The 21,837-nt window shown below is 48.4% G+C and overlaps 1 protein-coding gene across 6 annotated transcripts in view; it reads right to left on the bottom strand.

Moving 5' to 3' along the window:
• LOC110829971 (uncharacterized) overlaps positions 1–21,837 on the bottom strand; it is a 152,854-nt gene that overhangs the window by 63,611 nt on the left and 67,406 nt on the right. For all 6 annotated transcript variants that reach the window (XM_087355313.1, XM_087355309.1, XM_087355312.1 and 3 more), the window contains exon 3: positions 17,554–19,527. In XM_087355313.1, coding sequence (XP_087211439.1) covers positions 17,554–19,469 — 1,916 coding nt within the window. In that variant the 5' untranslated portion in view covers positions 19,470–19,527. The remainder of the gene's footprint in view (positions 1–17,553; positions 19,528–21,837) is intronic.

Below are 21,837 nucleotides of genomic sequence, written 5' to 3'. Positions count from 1 at the left end.
CGTTTCGTTAAATGAGCGTCAAATTTAAAACTTATTTCTACTTCTCAGTTATATTTCCCCTTTAGCAAACGAGTAGATGTACGAACGTGCACATGTGCTTTTCCCTGGTACTTAACTAAGTACAACGCCACAAAGTCAAATAACAAATGGAGGCATAACTCCACACATTCTTAACCTCGCTTTGCTCGTGCCGGGAATCCGACCCCGGTTGTCAAGCCTTGTCACCTAAGGCAACCTTCCGCCTCCATGGTAAGGTATATTTCTGTTATTGAAAATCCAAAAGCTTAGGCAGACTGGGCGCGTCTCCTCTGTTATCATCTGTCACGCCAAATAAACACAGACGAAGAAGTCAGAAGTGTCTGCAGGCAAGAACTCTCGTGCGTATCATGGAAGGGGTTAAAGTACAGAGGATCTGTCTCGAACCAGCAGTTCGACTCGGATAGCACCATAATTTATTTCGCTGATGTCTAGATGGCTTTGTTCTGCTGAAAGGCTAGCTCAGCGGGAGGCAAATGAACCTCAGAGCCAGGTAGACACCTCACCCCAGACAGAACAAGAGCCATACACCAATTCTCTTCTTATTCTTCTTCTTCTCCCACCCGGCAGCTACGCATGTTGCCAGATGGTCTCGCTGCTCTTTGATTTGATGAAGACAACAGTCAAGACGCAGAGGCGACGTTTCTACGCTGAAGGAGAATCACGTCTGGCTAAGGACAGTCCCGAAACAGCTTCACCTGCTGAGATTTCAGGTTCTCAAGGCGACGAGTACAACGATGGCACGCATTCTTAACCTCGAAACTAGATGGAGGCGAGTGGTTAACTCCTAACTCTTCACCCGTCGGACAGTCAACACGAAATCTGTGCCGAAGTCAGGAATATCGGCCCAAGTCGCCCAGAACACAGGTTTACTGTTGCTGTCTCCTGCGACATAACTTGTCCACTTTCGCTGCTCGAAAGGCGGGGCCCACCCGAAACCCAGGTTCATAAACGGTGTATACAATAACGAGGAGAGCCTCTGCCTGCAACGACAAAGCCCCGTAAATTCCAACAAGACAAGACACGCACGACGTTCGCCTTCCAGCAGACGAAGACCGGCTGAAACAGAGGAACGAAGCTTCTCCACGAACAACGCAATGACGGGACCCGTGACGTAAAATCGGATTTCTCAATAGTCTGGCCATGATTGGAATTATCATGGGGTCCATTATCTATGGCAGAATAGAAAGGCATGAAATGTACTGGGTGTTTCAAAACCTTCGTACCAAGATCTGCATCACAGTTTTCCTTAGTTTCACGAAGGCGTGCTTGTTGGTTTAACGTTCTCTGCGCTACGCACGAGACATCTCGATTAGAGGCGCTGTGGCTCCTCTGGCCTCGACTTGTTAGTTGTTTCCGAAAATCTGTTAAAGAAACTTGTCTCGCCAACTTCTAACACTTAAAACTAATTTCTCCTGGCTTTCCAATAAATGAAATTTTAAATTATTTTCGACAATGGAAAAAGACGGGAACCGAAATTAAAGGCTCGTCCTTTTTTCTGCAAATTCTGTAAACAGTCTGACATTGCACTGTCTACGATGTTTAGAGACGTGTTCACAATTTTAGTGTGAAAACTTGAAGGGAAAACACCACTAGGATGACCTAAGCGGAAATGGAAAAATATCATTAATATTAATCCCAAAGAAACTCAGTGTAAGGATGTGTGAGTGGGTTGAGCTGGTCCAGAATGTGGCCCAGTATGAACATGGTACTGGACCTTCAGATTTTATAAAAGGCAGAAAATACCTTGGCCAGCCGAGCAGACACTGATTTCTCTGAAGACGGGTTCTGTTCCTGGCCTAGTTTGAGCTGACAGAAACCTGTGTAACACTCAACTGTCGTCTGTCTAACAAAACGAGGCCTCTTCCTCCGCGCGTCGCGCATTTGTGAACCACTTCCCAAAACACCCAATACGACGAACAGCCAGCGGATGGAGCACGTTCCACTGGCATAATGTGCTATTGTTCCACGGCAATTCGCTTTCAAGGCGAAGAAGCCTTACCGATGGATGTCGAGACGGAAATCAAATCGAGGCGAAGCAGCGACACTGCACTTGCCTTAACGCAGGACTAACGAACGATAACAAACCAAGCAACTGACTGGCTGGTCCAGGGCACAGACTGTTCTTTCAGCAGATGACAGTTCAAGGTCACTGGGATCCGTTAACATTTATCGCCAAGAGATGATAAAGTTGCGTCATATTGCGATAAATATATATTTGTTTAAATCTTGTCAGTCTAATCACAATAAAATTCCTATTAAATATTAAAATATTACCATAAAAAAAGTAAAGTTTGTCCCACTATACGCCATGTAGGCGTTTGGGGTGAGTGGAGGTATAGCTCCTCTCTTCCTTGACCTCGGCACTAGAAGGGGATGAGTGGTCAGCATCACGCCCCGGCCGGCTTTACCCCCGGGAAAGGACCCCGGTGCCCATTGTAGAGGAGGCTGGGTGGGCCCCAGAGCCGGTCTGGACGCAGAGGCTAGAGGAAAAATCCTCTGCCCCAGTCGGAGATCGAACCCCGGTCGTCCAGCCCGTAGCTAGTCACTATACTGACTGAGCTATCCCGGCTCATAAAATATTACCATAATTAACATTTAAATATTTAAAATATATTAAAATAATGTTCTCTATCGAAATGTTCGATTTACATTAGATCATCACTTTTTACACGACATGTTTCAGTTCTAAAAGAACCATCTTCAGGTGTATAAAATTATATAAACTTAAATATAATTTTTTAAATGCAACTTTTAGTCAGATGTTTATCAGATTTCAAACGATGTTTTCTTCTAGATTTTGTTGTATTTTTTAATATCGTATTCGAATCCCATTTAGAGCCAACCTAATCACATTCTTGTTCGTGAGCGTCCGATTTTCAATTTTCAATTTTTCTTTAAGGCGGTAGGTCGCGTGTTTCCTCAATCTGTTATCCAGTTTCCGGTCCTTTTCCCTCTCGGACACACGGAAGTCCAAGGGGAAGGGGTCCCAGCGAACTCTGGCTTCGACAGCGGAGAGGTAATTAATGAGCCTCGTGACGTTTCGGCTTATCTCTTCTTCTCCTTCTTCGCAAGAGCAATTGGCGATTGCAGCTGATCGCCGTGCGAGGCGGATAAGACGTACGCACGTTTTGCGCGTTTCGTCTACGCTGACCTGACGACCGCTGAAGAAATTACAGAGCGTAGAGCAGAAAATGCCGAACGTGAGACACGCAGATACTCCGGGCCAAATATTCGGAACATTTAAAATTTTCAACTATTAAACAGCCTGAAGACGAGAGTTGTCATCTAGAAAGAGTGTGGTAAAACTGCATTAGTCACAGTGCAGCTGTGACAGCGTCACCATATCGCTAAGAAGTTTAAGAAAACTGTGACATTTTGTGTCCGGGGCTCACGTAAGAGAACCCTGAAGCTCGCAGCTGCGTTTCTTAAGCCAGTTGCACCCACCTCCAATCTTCACAGCCTCCATCCCTAAGATCTGTCTCGAAGCCATCTTCCCATTAGTTTCTTCGTGTTCTGAATAATCGTTTTTAAAAAGTCTCCGCATCAAAATTCCACACGCACTTCTTGCGTCCTCCTCGCCACTTCAGTGGCGTTGAGTCTCAGGTAACAATGCAATGGCCGCACTGTAACACCAAGTATGAGCGTTTTGGTACAGCAAGCAGGGCGTTGCATAGCAACGGAGGAGGACTACTGGATTGTAGTAGCTTCTGCTGTCGAGCTGACAGAGTTTACGGCCCTTTTTGAGGGTCGGTGTTCAAAGAAACGTCAGCGTCGATTTAGAGAAAATTCCTCGACTTTTATGGCCGTGATCACGAGAGTCCGCCACTGGCCCGTGCTATGAGCTAGTTAAATTCCGTTCACATTTTGATTCAATTGCATTTTAATATTATTCTCCCATCTCACCATTGCAGAACGATTCGAACTGACGTTGCAACGCGTACTGGCAGAAAGAGCACAATTTCATGTGAACTCTACTCGCACATTCTGTGCTGTTCGTTATTTGCAAGTTTGGTCTCTTCACAATACATCACAAAAAATCCCGTTGCTACGACCACAAGAGCCAAAAATTCGCATTCTGTCGAAAGCCAGTCCTTCAAGCCGACTGACATCTCCACACAATATTTGTCCAAGATCCGCTTTGGCAAAAGAATTTCGGCCGCTGAGCGTATCCTAGCAACCGGTCCTTCGGTGACCCAGCTAGCGCGGGTTGTTCCGTTACTTCTCCGTCTGTCTCGCAAGCGACGAACGAGTCTGTCGGCCCCGCTCCACATGAACGGCATCAGTCGACTCATCGTACACAAAATTACCCACGAACACTCCGAGGTCTCGTACGGGGAAAACCTCTTTGCCTCCATGCAGTGCCATACAGACACAGCGCTGATTACTTCAGTCGGAAAGAAAACCTCCGATAAACAATGCATTTCAGTCACATCCCACTCACTGTTGTGTTTCCTCAAAAACAACACATTCCTGTGTCTTTGAACACAGAGGATTACGAATGAATGTCTCAAAATGGCGCACACCACTGCGCCATTTTGAGATATCCATTTGCAAATAACACGGGGTCGCGGATGTGAATGCACCTCGCGGGGACCAGCTGCGTGACGGACGTAACGGGACGCCATCTGCTGGGCAAGTGACCAGCTGGCAATGGGGGAGAGGGGGGGGAGTTACAAACATGATCTGGCGTGCACATACCAGTCATTCTAGGAAATGACTACATGAATACACATTGCAGCTTTTGTGACTGTTAAAACAGGAGGTAAATATAGTTACCACTCGGTTTTATGGGGTTAATTTCGCACTGGAACAACACCGGGGGTGGGTGGGTGGGGGCTGATTTAAAGAACTGACTCGCGAATCTCAGTAAACGTACACAGACACGTCTAATTAGTTTCTTTGTACTGAACTGCTAGCAGCTGCTGATTCTCCTAGACACAAAGCAATTTGTCAGACAGACGAACGCTGTAATTTTGGTATATTTGCACTGCAAGGGCTTATTCCCTGACCTGTGTCTCCGCAGCCCCAGTCTGTAGCAATGCTTCAAAATACAAGGACTCATATTAATTTCACAATCATGTTTTTGTACGTCACAGAATTTAATTGTGTCCAATTACGTAACACAGAATTTCATTACAGTCTGATGACTTAAAACTCCTTATTAGATTTTCCAATTGGTTTCGGAAACGGTATGCGACGATACGGCTTCTTTGTCATCCGTGCAGTTGACATTATGCAAGATTTCTCTCGGTATGTTGCAGGAAAAATATTATAATTAAGAAGTCAAGCGACAGACGTGATAATCAGAACCAAACACGTACCTAAATGCAGTGGGGGAAAAAAAGGATTACTTAATAACTCGGAATTAGTCTCAGCTTAAAAAAGATCCCCAAACAAGGGCTGAGTTTAATGACAAAGCGATCAATACTCACATTTGTAATCCACTAATGGATGCAACAAATATTTCCCCTCATACGTTCCTCCATTCCATGTTTATTTACGCAGAACTGTACCAGTTTTTGTTAATTAACTTGGGCTGCAGAACCAGCGGCTTTCCCTAACCTGACCAACCACTTTCTTGGTGTTGTCTACAGCAAAAATCGAAAAGCGGCTTGTGAGCTGCTAATTAATTACGGGTCGTCATGGTTACTTACAGCAACAATTAAGGAGGTCTCACGAAAAGTGCACTGCACGTGTGGATTCGAATAGCAAATGCAATGCTTTCTCTTTTTCTGAACACAAGTCACCTCCAGATGTTTGACGTTTCGCCACATCTCATCGTATGGGCAGGGCGTGTCGCATATGTGGAGAAGAGATGAGAAACGCAGACGAAATCTTAATCGGAACACCTCAACGGAGGAGGTCACTTGGGCTATCGAGGCGCAAATAAGAATTTAATACGAAAAGTATTCTCTTGAGCGTAATAAATCACCGAGAGTGGAGGTAAACCTCAACGTATTCTTGGCCTTGGCTCTAAAAGGTCTGCTTTACACGCCAGCCGCTTTGCCCCTAGAGGAAAGACCTCATCCCTATTGGTGCTGAATGGGTTTGGCAAAGATGTCCCCCGGGTGGAATCGAACCCCGATCATTCATCCCGAAACCACTACCCTTTCATCTACTCAGGAGTTTTCGCGTCTAATGCTACACCGACTCAGTAACTTATTATTCAAGCAGGAAGATGAATAGGCCGGTCAGGGTCACACACACAGGTCACGGCAGCACGCGACAATTTCTGGAGGCAAAATGAGAGCAGAAGCGTATGAACTACTTCCTCGGGTCGCTGTAAGAACTAATGGCGGGAAAATTGGGGAAACAGCGCACATTTCAGCGAACGGCGATCATGATGATACTCTGTGTACTGAAGTAGCACCGCCATCTTGCGATTTGTTCCGCCGTTCGTTCGCATGTCCTGCGATCTCCTGATTGTCGCACCGATTTTTCGAGCACGTTAAACACAGTTCGCAGCGCAGCCATAATGGAGCAACTGTGGAAAATTTCTACAAGGGCTCCTCCCTACGACGAAGGAGCTTGCACCGGGTTCCACACTTTGAACGCGTCTTCTAGAACGCCAACAATCTACTCGCAGCGACTCAGAAGATTCTGCTGCTTTAAAACGCACGGCGACTCAGCGTTCAAAGTCGTCCTAGAATTCGACGCTACATAATCTGTATTCTTGAAACAGCATCATCAGATACGCTAGGAAGCAAGCCTATGTATAACAAGGTGTAAACAGTGGCTTGAAGGCACTGAGGACAATCACGAAGCACTCCCTACGCCACTTGCAGAGGGGAGGCGAAAGTGCGCCTTTCGTTACAGGTCGCTGAGAGGGGGGGGGGGGAGAGAACACCGAACTCTCACGGGGACACGAGGCCCGTGACACAAACGCCATCAAGATCAATTTATTTCAAACATTTTCCTCTGCAGCACAGCATCCGGAGGACCAACGCCACGAACGCGCGGTTCTACGCAGGCCGAGAAAATGTTTCATCGGCACAATGTCGATCCGAATGGGGTTACGCTCAGCTCGGTTCTAGCTGGCTTCAACCGTGAACACACCCTCAATTATTGCGGTCGCGCCCCCAACACAAGGGCGATTATGTTTCGATTCTCTTACTCAGAAAAAGCCGCCATCAGGAGCACGAAGATTCGTGCGGGTTCGAAGTACCACGGCTGGCAGAATTCCTTCCGGGCACGAGTTGAGAAGGCGGTGCATTTTTTATCTGGGCGTGGGAAAGGTTGAGAGACGAGACTGCTTCGGGTAAGAACGGTACATGTACCGTCTCCTGTTGTTTGTGAGGCTGGTCGTCCCGAACGGGCACTCACCATCTCTGAACGCTTTCCATGCGTTTGCAAATGAAACAGTTGACGATGGATTTTGTTTATAATTTTCTATGGTAACCACCAGTCTCCATTATTGAAATCAAGGAAATAATTAACTTAATCTTCTGAACATTAGAACTGTGTGGACTGGATTCAGAAGGGATCAGCTTTTTAAGGCGGTTCCAGAGAGGACGATTAATTTCTTGACTACATAAGCGTCTATCAGCTTCTCAAGAAGAGCCCTGTTACGTCTGTCATTAACAAGACGAAGGCGTTTGAGGAAAATGTCCGAGGCCTATTTTGTATTACCCCAAATCTGCCCGGCTGCCGATTACAGAATGTCACAATGCGAAATGATAAACTTTCGAGGCTATTTACAAGAGAAAACACTAAACTTCTGAGTATTATTGTTGTCGTGATTCAATTGTCTCACATGTAACTTTCTCTCTCTCAAACAGCGCTGTCATCGCCTGCATCAGACCGTAACTCCCAGTTCTAATTCGCCGCCATGTCTGATTCTTCGCAAGAAAACATTTGCTGCTAAAAACTGCAAAGAGAAACCTCAAGCACCGCGGCCATTTCGTGAAACTTTCAACGGGCAATTAGGTCGAAGTCTTCGTGCTGTGATGACTTGAGGATAAATCAGCGTTTCACGTGTTTTTATTTGTTTATAGTTCGAAGAGCTGAACTATTTTTTAGTCTGCTAAAAGTATGAGCTTCGTCCGGGAGACGAACTTCTCGTAACTTCCTAAACGAAGTACGAGGCTCTAATTCTTCCTCGAAAAACTGATGATAAGCGCTACGATGATAACCGAAACCTGGTCACCATTTTCGCCAAAACCTGCCCTCGGACCCTTTGGGCCAGCTCAAAGGGTCCACGCCCCCAACACCTTGTCTCTCCATTTACATGCCCCCCCCCCCCTCCTGCCCTCAAGTTTTAAAATGAAGCCCAAAGTGCACACAAAACTAATTCTAAAATCAACTGGCAACAAATTCCGGAACGTAACTCTCTTGATAGGAAGTTTACAGACTTTCAGAGGCCCTTGCTGCCTCCATCATCAGGGCGATGAGATATTTAGATATTACTATATATATTAGTGCTCTGTATAATGTACAGCTCACGATCTTGCACATGACGGTTGCGGACCACAGCTTTAGAACCACCACAGGTTAAAGGAATTCTCAAAATCCCAGTGAAGATGGGAAACAAGGCAACATGGACTCACAAATGGAAGAGATTAAGGGAAGAGGAGGGGGGTAGACCTGGGGGACAGGCTGTTGGTCGCATCTGTTTGGGGGGGGGGGTGTTTGAACCGAACCACGAGTTTGCGGGAAGGCGCAAAGTGCCTCTGCTGACAAGCGGGTTCAAAACTCGGTCCGCACAACGGATATGTTTGGTCAGGTTCGTGTTTTTCCTCAGGCTCTCCGACTGACCTCTCGACATAAACGTTTTGTACGCATTTCTTGTTACTCGCGGACGGGAACATCTCGCCTAGGAATTGGTTTTCTAAGCACGTGCGACAGATGTGACCAAGTTTTGGCACAACCTTTTTCCTGCTCGGTAACAAACATCCAGCTGTCCGTTTTAATGGCATTCTTGTCATGCCCCACGGAGCTACTCCCCTCGGCCAGCGAAACAGCATCGTGTTTTCCGAGGACTCGTCCCCAGTGTCCCACGGCACAGCATAGATCGCAGGGTACAGACGCAATTATTACGATCCAAACAAGTCAATTTACAATGCGAAAACATTGCAAAAATAAAACGTACTCACAAATTTCCCATGGGTGACAGAAAGAAACATTTTCAGCTCACAATTGGCGGACCGACATAAATTAAGCCCGTGTGCAGAGTCGAACACAGAACCTCCCGAACACCAAAGTGCCAACTTTGCCGACTTTTCCACCGGGTTCTCTGGTCCATGAGAGTCTGATGGAGGCGATTCCTGCTTGCTCCATTAATAATCAGGTGGAACTGACTCATCATCGGCCGCCCTCCACGCACAACAACAACAGCAATATTCGAGGCGCCTCGCTTCAACAAAAGCGTTGTTCCGTCTCCCATCAGCAGAAACAACAACGGCCAATCGCGTTTCGTTTTACACAATCGCGCTAATTTGTTTCACGGCGCTCCGCTGCATAGCAACGAACTGTAAGCAACCTGCAACTAGGAATGCGCAGTCGAATCGGGAGCCAAAGCAGAGTTTTAACTCTTCGGGCTGAAAACAAGAGGACAGTGTGCTCTGATGGCGGAACGGAGCCAAAGCTCAACACTAGAAGGAAATGGACGGTCACCGACAAAACAGATGCACCTCTCACCCACTGGGAGGGCCTCAGACACAGACAATCCTGCCTCTGCCAGGGATCGAACTCTGATCACGCAGGCCTTAGCTAAGGCAGTGGCGAACACTTCCGTTTCGTATTCGCGTTCAAATTTTGGCCCGGACGCCGGGTTTGCGGTTCTCCTCAGACCCTCAAAGGCAAAATTCCGGCCTAGTGCATTTAATAGGCCACCACATCTTTCCAATTGATTATTCTCCAATCAGCCTGTAAATCCACGCTATATAACCAGCAACAAATATGTCAAATGCCAATCAACCTGCAGCTACACGGTTGCTATGGATACGATGAGTCGGAGTGCGGTTTCTTTCCTTCTAAACCCTCTGTCCTTCAAATTCCTAACTTTGATCCCAAAGATAAAACCTGCGGCCTGTCCGCCCCCGTGGCGAAGTTGTTCTGTGGCTTATGGCGAACCTCGACGAGCCATGCCCGGTCTGTTTCCATGGTTACAGGCCCGACTCTCGCAGGAAGTTAATTGAGTTCGTGTCAGGAAGTCGCAAAGTAGGTTTAGGACGCTGTCTCACTGCAATTACACGTCACAGCGTTGAAGAAACAACTGTGGACCGCACTGATCAATGCAAACCTTACCACCATCAACGGCTGTCCTCTGGGATGTTACGCGCGGAGTTCGATAGAAATCGACCGGCCGTTTCAATGGATCACACTGCCTCCATCCTCAGGAAGCTACATCCCAGAAGACAGTCGTCGCCGTGAATTAAATTGTTAATTATTTTTAAGACATGGCGCCTCGCCAGACTAGGAGGGAGTGGAGGTACGGCTCCACTCATTCTTAACCTCGGCACCAGAACGAGTCGAACCGGTCAACTGCACCTTCGAGGAAGAAACTCTCGAAGATGGCACAGCCGTCAATGGGCGCTGAGAAAATGGTCCAACACTGTCATTCTGTGTCTGTAGTGGTAAGTATGTGCACCACCCGACTGTTTTATGCATTTCACGTGATTCTAAACGCGGAACACTCGCTAACACTTTGTAATGGTGACGCGGCGTGTTCTTGAGTGTAAGAACCGAAATCTTACCCCTTTTTCGGTGAAGTCTGTCATTCGAGGACCTGCGCGCGAGTTATGCAGCTTTTGCATCAATTGGTTGCAATTCCGACTGCTCCAGGAAACAAAACAGGGAGATAAAAAAGAAACAAAAGAAGGCCGGGGGGGGGGGAGAGCTATTACACGCCAATAATGTGCAGGCGGCACTGGTTGCCATGGCGACCCGTCCTTGGAATTGCATGTGTTGATATGTTCCACTGGTTACAAGATCAGCTTGGAGTACACCAGTGAAATGTATTCACTGCGGAATTCATTCGGAGGACGATGAATATCCAGTGAATGGGCAGGTCACAGGAAAACAATGGAGACCTCGGTGAGACTTGAGGTTCTCAAGGTGGCAAGAATGAAGACGACTGTCTTCTGGCACGTTGCGCGTTGTAGACCGACGTTTCAGGAGTGCTTACTGCCTCCATCATCAGGGCGATGATTTCCAGGGTCAGTAGACTCGTTGCTCTTCAACGATGTATCGACTACCGACGATATTTACAGCAGGGCCAGACGTCGTATGTCAGACATCGGCTATTAGCGACGCCTCCTCTCTCTCTCATCACAGGATCGCTCCATTTTCTTTCTTTCTTTCAAATAAAGAAATTCCTGTTCGCACATTCCCGCGTGAAATGTCACAGCGTTACCTCCACATCTCTGTAGCTTGAAACAGGCCACGTCAGGCTCCTTCCAAATCCTTAGCAACTCATCAACCACGATCTCTATCACCTACCCGGAAGCCCTAAAACCTACGCTATCGAAGCAGCGTCGTTAAACAAGGCAATGATCAGCGATGTGTCTGTATGGTGTGCGTTTGACAGACGGCACTTGTTTCTTGCAGTGTTCGGAAAATCAATGCCAGAACACAGTGCAGCTAGCACAGCGGTTCGCCTTCCAGCTGACTCCCGTGTCCGGCGACCATGTTTAAATCCCTGTACGGGTTGTGAACCCTGTCAGCTGCTGCAGCGAGCGAACTGAACCAAAAGACAGGAAGAGGAACTGCGAGTGCGCCGCGAAGCGACGGCCTCCCTCATTTATCCTCTTGTTATGCATACACGATCCATTATGTGGGTTTATGAGTTTAACCCTTTCTACGCTACACACGACATATGCCGTTCTAATATCCAGTTATTTCGTAGGACTAAACAGCTAAAACTGATTACTTGTTCTGCAACGCAATGTTATGCAAAGACGACAGTAATAAAAACAAACTTTTATTTCTCGAGCAACAGAAATTACGCGTCACCACGGAAACAAGAGGCCGCCATGAAAATGGTTAAAATCGTCTGGCGACTTCTCGCGCTGGTTCAAATGTGCCAGCATCGTTCATATCACCGACGAACGCAGGGCCAAGAACTTCAATCCGCGACGTACGCGGTTCGACCCTCGGCTTCTGAGGTCTGTCACTTCTTTCCCGATTGACAGTCGGGTCTGCGACTGCTGTGGGACTGAGTTCGAACCCAATTTTATCCCACAAGTAGTTGGTGAAGTAAGAAGGCGACAAGGAGAGAAACAGACCTCAGAGTACAGAATAAGAAAATTAAACAACGCAAAGCAAACAAAAAAGAACTGGAAATAGAAGGATACACAGACGGAATTAAGAAGAGAAGGCGAGAACAAGAGAATAGGCGGATTAAAAGGAAAGTGAACGAAGGCAGGTTGAGGGAAACGAAAATGTAGGAGAAGAGAGCAGATGAGGAGAATTACAGGAATAACAGGGATAAGAGAGGCGGCGATGAATTGTCTTCATTGTCTGTGCTGTGTAGCCGCTTGTTCCCTCGGTTAGCAGGAGGCAAAACACGTGAGCATCGAACCGCGAATTTCTGCTGACCGCAACTAATTCTGCGGCTTCACATATCGTCAGTGCCGGAAGCGCGTGTGGCGCTGGTGTCGCTCAAGTTACAGCATTTGACTATAACCAGCACCCACTCGAGGATCTGATAGTCGCTCAGCCAGTAAAAACAATTCTTCGTCTTTCATGGAGCCCGTGTCCACAAGAGCCTGCCAATGGTTCCTATCCCGAGCCACACGAATCCAATATTTTCATATCCGTTTCAATATTACACTTCCATCCGTGCTTCGGACTTCAGAATGGTCTCTATACCCTCCAGACTGCCCAAACGAAATTCTGCGCGCTACATGTCCCTCCCATCTCATGCTCCTCCATTTCAAGATCCAAATAAGACGTGCAAACTGCCCTCCAGAGTGGGTGGAGCTTCGGCACACGTTTCGATGGCTCATGGATTGAGCAACGACGTCGGCGTCTCGCGTCCCCAAAGCCGCTCGCCGGGCGACAGACAAGAAACGGAATCTTGAGGCGAAAAGCGAAAGTGCACGCGGTGTTATCGAAACTCGGCGTGCAAAAAGCCACGCCACGTCACGCCGCGATCGGATTACGTCGAATTTAACTGAGGAAGACAGATTCCAATTTGGCTGGGATCCGTCCAGAAATCCTGTTAGCGTGATTTCCGGAGGGCTGCGTCCCTCCCAGATAGCTGATAATGAGCTCAGTAACTGGGAGCAGGGTTCACAGCTTAGCAGAGCAACCAGTGTGAATAAACTTATTATTTTCGGACAGACCAATTAACAGGAACGCCCTCTGTCGCTAGTTACATACATCAAGAAGCCAAACACGTGCCTTCAGCTTCGAAACTTATAAAAACATCTTCCTATTTCCCCACTTACAAGTGACGTCTTCATCCCAAATTGGTTATAGGTGGGATAAATCTCTGGTTGGCTGAGCGCTTAAGTTGTGTTAACACTGACGCTCTAATCACGTGACGTCATCTGAATGCTTCTTTATGCTGTGGAAATTTAATTTCACTGTTGTTCAGATTTGGAACATCAAGTTGCAAATTGCAATAGTAATTAATTACTTTAAGCTGGTAATACTGGCAATGATATTGTCCCTCTGCTGCAGGTATAACACAGACCCCGCCGAGTCACACGATCCTGAGCCAGTTCCATCCAATTTCAAGCCACAAAATCTGTGTCCGCCTTAATGTCGAGTCCGAATTTTCTCTTCGCCACTTTCGCTCTCCCAAAAACAAGACACCAAATTTTCGCAACAGAACAAATGACACGTACACGTCCCAGCGGTCCTCGAAACAGTCACGTGATATCACCGCAACAGGCTCACATGACACAAAGGAATGCAGCGACTTTATTTAAAAGAAGAAAAGGTTGTGTTTTCTGTCCTATCGTCTGCCTGCTTTCACGTCCTGTCAATTTTCGTGCGTGACATTGGTTGGTGCGTGCGAGAATTGAAGATGAAAGTATCTGAGCGCCGTCATACAAACGCATGCGTAGAAATGGAGGTATATCTCCACGCATTCATAGGCTCATCTTCGCGCTCAGAGCTCTTTGGTTCTCGTGTAGGCTCCAGAACCAACAGACCGGGAATCGATTCCACGTATTTTTTTTCAGAATAATCTGCGGGGTTACGTCCCCACACGCCTGAGCTTCATCAACCCGTGAAGCCCCCGATATTTACAATTAAATTTGGAACGCATGTCAATTACTTTAGCCCGATCACTACGAGCGGTCGTCATGGCAACAACGTTCTTTGCTTCGATTGAGCTGCTCTACCTGTCTGCTGGCTTACCCGATCAATTAACCAATTACACTGCAACTGTCAACACTTTCTCTGTTAAACTCGATCACAGACGACTGCCTCAATGTCATACGTTCTGTCCGTCATATCTACTGACCGGGACTACCAGGTTTGGTTACCCGGCAGAGGTACGATCTTTTTGTACCGGAAGGGGGTTAAAGCGGCTTGAGCGGCGAGGACAAGAATGTTATTCACCGTTCCCATCTTCACAGACAAGGACAATAATTTAAATGTTCAGGACTTCAACGTTCATAGAGTACCATCCACCTGTCATCCATCTTCACATCTTATTTCTCTAAAAATCTGCTTCAAGGACCATCTCCTTCTTGATCTTTGCAAAAAGTATCCTCAGCTCGTCATCCGTCCTCTCTGAATGTTCTCGGTCTACGCCAACCTCCTGCCTGACCGACCGCTCTCACGTGTCCGAGTAAGTAACGGATGTCCTATTGACCTTCCCCACCCTGCACCGGACCTTGAAGCATATCGCCCGCATTTGTCTGAGATGCTGTAAACACTTGACTCGCCGTGAACGTATATCATCCAGTCACCAGCCAAGTGCTGGATGACAGGGGCTGGATTTCTGGCACAGGCCGGTTTCCTCTCGACGACCAACCCTGTTCTGGAGCCCACCCAGCCTTCTGACCAATGTGCATCAGGCGTGGAGCTCTACCGCCACTTCCATACGTCTTCCTGTCGTGAGAAGGAACAGAGGATAAAATCGGCGCGTACTGACCCTCTGAAATTTAAGAATTCAGACCGTACCGCGAAGAAAACACAGCACCTCACAATTACGAAGATCAACTTATAAACGCTGTTTCCATTGGCAATCATACGAAATGCAAAATAAAGAATTACTGACTGTCGAAGCGGGTGGCACACATAGTTACCACTAGTTTCTCCAAGGTTAAAACAATCAGCTCAGGGGATTTAATCGATACAAGGCAGTCAGTCGCCCTCACAGACTGTAAGCAGCAACGCTGACGGCGAGACGTGGCAGCCTTCATACGTTGTGCGTAACGATTAGCTTCATTAGAACAGGAAACGTTTAGCGGCTGTAGGCGCCTTTTCTTCCTATTAGGAGCTGTTAGAACTTTGGCTTTCAACAGACAAGTGTGTGCACTTGAACCATGAGATTCGAATCCAGGACGGGAATGCCGTGGCCACTCGCTTTAACTGGTTTAGCACAATACTGTTGACGCATGCGCCCTTTGCACTTCGTAACCTGCCTTTGGACTGACGTAATCTGGATTGAAGTTTGTAAAACAGCGCGAAACGGTGATGCAATTACGAACTGAACCAACTGATGTGTTTCTACGGACTCCGGGCAGGCGGGCGGGCGGGAGGGTTTCACTTCGTAGCTTGCACAAAGAACCACAGGATGCTTCATAACGCGGGCCACGAGTGTTCGAAGGCTCGGGCGGCGAGCCTGCGGAGTGAAGAACAAACTGAACACTTCGCTGCAAAAGGGGCGAATTCCACATCACGCTGTTGCTTATTAAAATAATTTAAATCACCGAGAAGAAACACCCAATGCATTTTAGGGTGGAACAGACGAAATGAAAACAGCATTTCTCAAGGAAATAAAAATCGTTGGAGAAGCAAGCCTGATTTATTTTGTGTTCTTGAGACCGGATAAAGCCTGACCTGAGAACAGACGAATGCAAAAACCATTTACCTCTCATTTCACCGGAAGTATCATTGTCCAAACAGCAAGAGACAGGTCACTAGAAGGTGGAAGGGACCCTGATGGATCATGTAAGAGAGGTTTCCGTCCAGCAAAGAAGCATGTAACTCTCCTGCCCTCTTGTCCGTGTTCTCAAAGTGTTAAGTTGGATTAAAACGAATCTGGAGTGAACGTCTCCAAATTTCTCAGTGCTATAAGGGCTCAACAGTCTCCTGAAACATGGGAAGTGACTTCGATGCAGGGTCCGAGCTGTAACACCTTGGAAAATCAATAACAACGTACAACACGTTACAGAGGCTTGCAGTGAACCGGATTACTGAAGCAAGAGTTGTACTCTCCCCGTCTTCCCATGGCAACGAAAAGTTCATACTGTTGAAAAGTCGCAACTTTAATTACTGGATCTGATCTCTAAGACCGAATAAACACACATCAAACTGACCGTGTTTTAAGACGACATATCTCGTGCGGAACGTGAAAATGGTGGGACCTGCTTTGTTGTTCTATAACCAAATTCAAGTAAGGAGCCGGGGCAGCTCAGTCAGTACAGTGACTGGCTACGGACTGGACGACGACCAGGGTTCGATCCCCGGCGGGGTCAGAGGATTTCTCCTCTAACCTGTGCATCCAGACCGGCTCGGGGCTCACCCAGCATCCAATCCAATGGGTGCCGGGGTCCTTTCCCGAGGGTAAAGCACGGCCGGGACGTGACGCTATCTGTTAATCCCTATCTAGAGCCGAGGTTTAGAATGAGTAGGAGCTATACCGCCTCTCCCCCCCCCCCCAACAAGCACGTACGTGGCGTATAGTGGTACAAAAAAAAATTAAAGCAAGTCATTTTGCTTTTGTGTCGTTCCAAACATTTCAGCGGGCAAGAGATTTCATCCGCAAACAAGACCTAGTTCCTTGTAAAAATAAGATGTGATAAAACATGCAGAGAAGCGATACGCAGCGATCATTTATAACAGAGAACAATAGTAAGGAACTTGAAACACAAAAAATGGTTATGCTGAGCAGAGAGTCTCGTGGCACACAGACTCCTTCTTGAGAAGCTGATTGTCACCCTTCTGACCAAGGAAGTCCCTGCATTTTACAGCATCTAAAGGCCACTGGCCTCGTCCTAAGGCAGTTCAATCCAATCGTCTAAGATATGAGATCGACTTTAATATACCGAACGTCGCGGCCAAGCGATTATCACTCCTGCTTGGTATTTAGGAAGTCTCGGGTTGCAATCTCGGTCCCCAGGCCGGATATCCTGAACCCTGACATTATTCGTGTTTTTCATCAATTCCTACAGGCAAGTTCCGGGATAGCACCTTAAATCATTCGACGCTGCAAAGTCTGAGCTGCTCCACGCATTCCGTCTTCACGCTGGTCGAGTAGTTCAAACCACGAAGAATCTAATTATAGTTTCCTGGAACGCCAGCCACTGTCCCCCTCAGCACCCTGTACTAAAACACCCTCAAGCCGCGGGCTCAGACCAAGTTACACGCTCTGGGCGTGGGTGGACTCACCTTCTTCTGCCGCCGGCGGTGATCTGGAAGGGAAACCTCATCCCTCCATGGTGGTGGTGATGTGGAGATCCGGGGGCGGCAGTCGTGACAGGCACAGCCATCGGAGGTGGCACTGGAACAGGTAAGGGAGGCGGCACTGGAGGTGGCGGTGGAGGCGGGTGATGAAGATGAGGATGAACCACATGGCTCGGGGGCGGAAGTCCAAGAGGCAAAGTGGAATAGGGTGGCGGGAGGTGCGAGTTCAGTATGTCCGGCAACCTCTCCCCGGCGCTGCCCACGGGGGGCTGTTCCACGACCAGTGTCTGCCAGAGGGGTTCGTGCTGCTGCGGGGGGTTGGAGTTGTTGGCGCGTCGCTGGTGGCGCCTCTCCCGTCGCTCACGGCGTCTCTGTTCCCGATTGTTGTTGGCCCTCGAGGGCGGAGTCACAGGCTCGACCACAACGTCGTCGGTCTGAGCCTCGGTGGACGCGAAAGTCCTGCCCCTGGCAGCACTGACACCCGCCTCGACGTTGACATGTGACACGTTGAGACACGAGATCGTGGGCACGGCCGACACTACAGCTGGCACTGCACGGTAACAACTGACGACACTAACACTGCTGCTGGTCGTTGTCACTGCACCACTAGCACTAACACTAACAACAGCACTGGCATCCGAGCCCTCGACACTGACCAGCATTCTGGCCTGCCTCGCCTCACACTGGCTGCACTCCTGCCAACACAACTCACAGCGGTCCTCCGCCGACGACGACACCAGCGCCTCTGGCGGAGCTGTTACAGCCCACCGCGTATTGAGGTCACCAACCGCATCCTCGCAAGAACTGCGTCTTCTTCGCGATTCCTCTACTTCTTCTTGTTGATTTGGGTCGTCAGTGACGTTGCCAACTTTATCGCTGCCGCAGCTGGAGCTGCCATCTACCGGTTCTGACCGCACTTCGCTTCTATTGAAACCATTGTTACCGGTCGGCAGCGGTGTTGCCAATTCGTCGTCCTTGCTACTGCTGTTCGATAGAATCAGAGCCCTCAGGGAGGAGCTTGACGGGTCCCTGGCGGCCTTGCTCCACAGGCGTCCGTCGCCAACAATAGTCACTGTCCCGATGACCGCCGACGAAGAACCTGAGGACACGGAGGACGAGGGCGACAACGATGGCGACGACTGTGGGGGGTACAACCACACCGAAACGTCGGCGTCGTCGACTGCACTTCCGACCCCAAACGCTGATTGGTGGGGAGACATTTCTGGCTGCCTGCATTCATATGGTTCCCAGAGAAGCGACGACAGCGCTTCTTGGTAGTCGCGGTGGTAAGAGTAGTTGGCACATAACTCCCCGGAGGGATCCGTCTTCCGCCGCCTCCAGACGGTGTCGTCCCTCCTTCTGACGTTGCCGTCAAGCAGCCAACTCGACCTCACAGGGGACCCTCTGCCGCTTTTCAGTGCCTCGTGGCCTTTGATTGTCGCTCCGGTGTTCATATCAATGTTGGCGCGCAGATCTTCACTTGTTTTGACATTGCAGTTTTCCGTGGAAAGCGTCGACTGGCTTTGCACGTCCTCTGATTGTTGAATTTCTGTCGCGACACTTCCGGATTGTCGGTGTTCGTGATTGTCGTCGCCTTGCTCCGCGATAATTTCTCGGCCACCGACGATTTCAAAGCCCTTATTTTCGCCGGGAAGTGTGAACTCGCGGTACGAGGCTCTCGACTGGCTGTTGTCGACTGTGAGCGTCGATCCCAGTTCGAACGCCCCGTTCTCAATTCCGGCGGCGTCCTCGCAGAGGGTGAAAATCCCGACAAGGTCTTCATTGGTTCGCCTTCCATCTTCAGCCTCTGCGTCTGTTTTGTCCGGGGCGAGGAGCTCTATTGTTGACAAAGGGCGACCCCTCACGCACCCCGCTTGATACACCGACGGGTTTGCCGTCATGGTAGGTACGTCATGCGGCCAGCAGATGGCAGCAGTTATTACGTCATGTTGTCCGGCCCTGAAAAGAAAAATGGAGATCTAAATTGTATTTACAGATTCAGTACGTGGCAACGCGTTTCCATGACAACGACAGCTTGGTTGATGCTTGCAGAAACGGAAAGGAGTCAATTGGCTAGCTGAGCGATCCAGCCTGCTCTTCCTTCGGTGCGCCTTTAACACCCACGCACAGTGCAGGGCGCATTCTTATCTCTCCCTTTTCCTTTCGATAAGGGTCCAGGCACATACTATTAAGCGGTAAAACGTGGTCCTAGTCCTGAACGCAGGACTGCGAGCAAACTGACCACACAGAAATAACGAGTCTCTGCTGCACTCCTTCACTGTTTCAACCACGACACCTTCACCAACTTGGCTTTTCCTCCCTCCTCCCCTACTTATGTTCCGTTGTCTGTGTGCACTGCATTGTCTACCTGCCTCTTCCTTGTTTCTTTCTTCCACGTTTATGTCTTTCTCTCTCTTTGCTTGTTCCTTCCGCCTGTACCTAACCTAACCTCACCAGCCTTTGCTGTCCTCGAGCTGTTCTACCCCCAACCCACCAAAATAATAGGAGTCTAAGAATGTGCACTATTGGCGCGTCGGAATAAAATTCTCCTTTATTAAAGATTCCCAGCAATCCTGCAGGCAAATCGCATCGTCAGAACGAGTAGGACACTCCGTTAACCGGCCTGTAATTAATCACCCCTCGGTAGTCAGAGCTAACCTGTTATGTGCCTAATTAAGCACCAGTCACAACTTTGCCTTCGCCTGACTAAACAAACCGCGTGAGATGAGAAATTGTTGTACACACACACACATTTTCTGTGATTGAATGTGGGTTCGGCCAGAGTCTCTGAGAACGCGCTTCCGGATCCTGTAATGTTGGCAGCGACCTTCACTTTCGTTCGTCATCGTTGCCACGGTAACCAGTTGAACTCGAGCCGCGCGGAGCGGAGTTAACCTTTTTTTCGGGTCTGTGGGTACGAACAGGGGGCGAAACCTCCCTCTTGTCACTGAAGTGGGAGGGGAGGAAATGCTTTAATCTGATTTTTTAGCACGCAGCTCCTCAGACCCGCAGTAACTTTCAGTTGCAGTAACAAATTAATTTATCCGCTCTACTTTTTAACTCGTTTAAACGAAGTGGCTGTGCTGTTGGCAGCTACGCAGGCTGACAGACAATCTAAACAGTGCGTTCTTCCTGCGACATATATGTCCCGCGACACACAAGATTCGGAGAATTTTTTTAACCTCAGAACAGTAATGATGTTGTCACTAAGCGTGACCAGTCATTGGTTATTGGGGAATTCTAGGAGTTATTTTAATATGTTCCTTCACCTCAAAATGGGAATCCATATTTTACGCGATTCAAAAATACCCGCTTCGGTCGCGTTCTATTGGGCCAACAACAACAAAAAATCAGAAACCTTCTGCGAGCCGACACAGGAAACAAACGAAGATCACAAGGCTCATAGCAGATTCATCTCACGGCTGTGACCTCAACGAATGTACTGAACTTTGCTGGTCAACACCTGATGTCTGCGCGCGTCACAAACGTCAGCATTCTGCAGCTTTGTCCAGACAAAGCAATCGCATGAAACAAATGAGTTACGACGCGTGGCCATGACGACGAATCTTATCGCGGGGTAACACAGAGGGACGCCCCAGTAACATGGCGGCGGTAGATAAGCAACATGCGGGCTTCGACCTTTCCGCTTTGTGTAAGCTGTGGGTACTCCACAGGAGGACACGCGTTGTGTGCGATTTTCGAAACATCGTTCCCCGTGAAATTCGTTTGTTATGTGACCAAATCTCTCGGTGCACAGGAAGGAGAATCATGTGGAACTGACTCCGAAATTACTTTCGATTCATGTCCCGTCAAATTGTTGCTTGTGATTTGTTTAACGACGATGTCAGTAGCTCGAACTAATCGGATGATAGGACGAACTCTGAATAATGAATTGTAAAGAACACGGAGGGAAGAGATCATGAGGTTATACAGAATCCAGGCCGAGACTTGAAGAGGCGACCTCAAATATTCGTCAGCTCAGAAACTGCCTAAAATGAAAGTTTCGAGACTTAGTGGAGCGTAAGTCATCGGGTTCGATTCCCGACGGTGCCCGAATTTATAACTTGTGTTGGGCAAGGCCGTGGTCTAGGCAACACGGGGGCTTCCCCGGTTTCTCCGTGGCATCCCAACAATTACTCCACTCACACACAGAAGAAGGCAATGGCAAACCACTTCTGGATCATCTGCCAAGAACGTATATGAACAGGTCCCAGTCCGAGAAAAGGATGGAAGGATCCTGTTCATATGGACCTGTCCTCAGACAGAACA

Source organism: Zootermopsis nevadensis, unplaced genomic scaffold (assembly GCF_977971745.1).
Source record: "Zootermopsis nevadensis isolate Lab colony 2312 unplaced genomic scaffold, Znev_1.0 Znev_ptg000024l, whole genome shotgun sequence".
Lineage (NCBI taxonomy): Eukaryota > Metazoa > Arthropoda > Insecta > Blattodea > Termopsidae > Zootermopsis > Zootermopsis nevadensis.
Note: the sequence above shows the minus strand (reverse complement) of the source record. Positions and strands in the feature narration are given on the sequence as shown.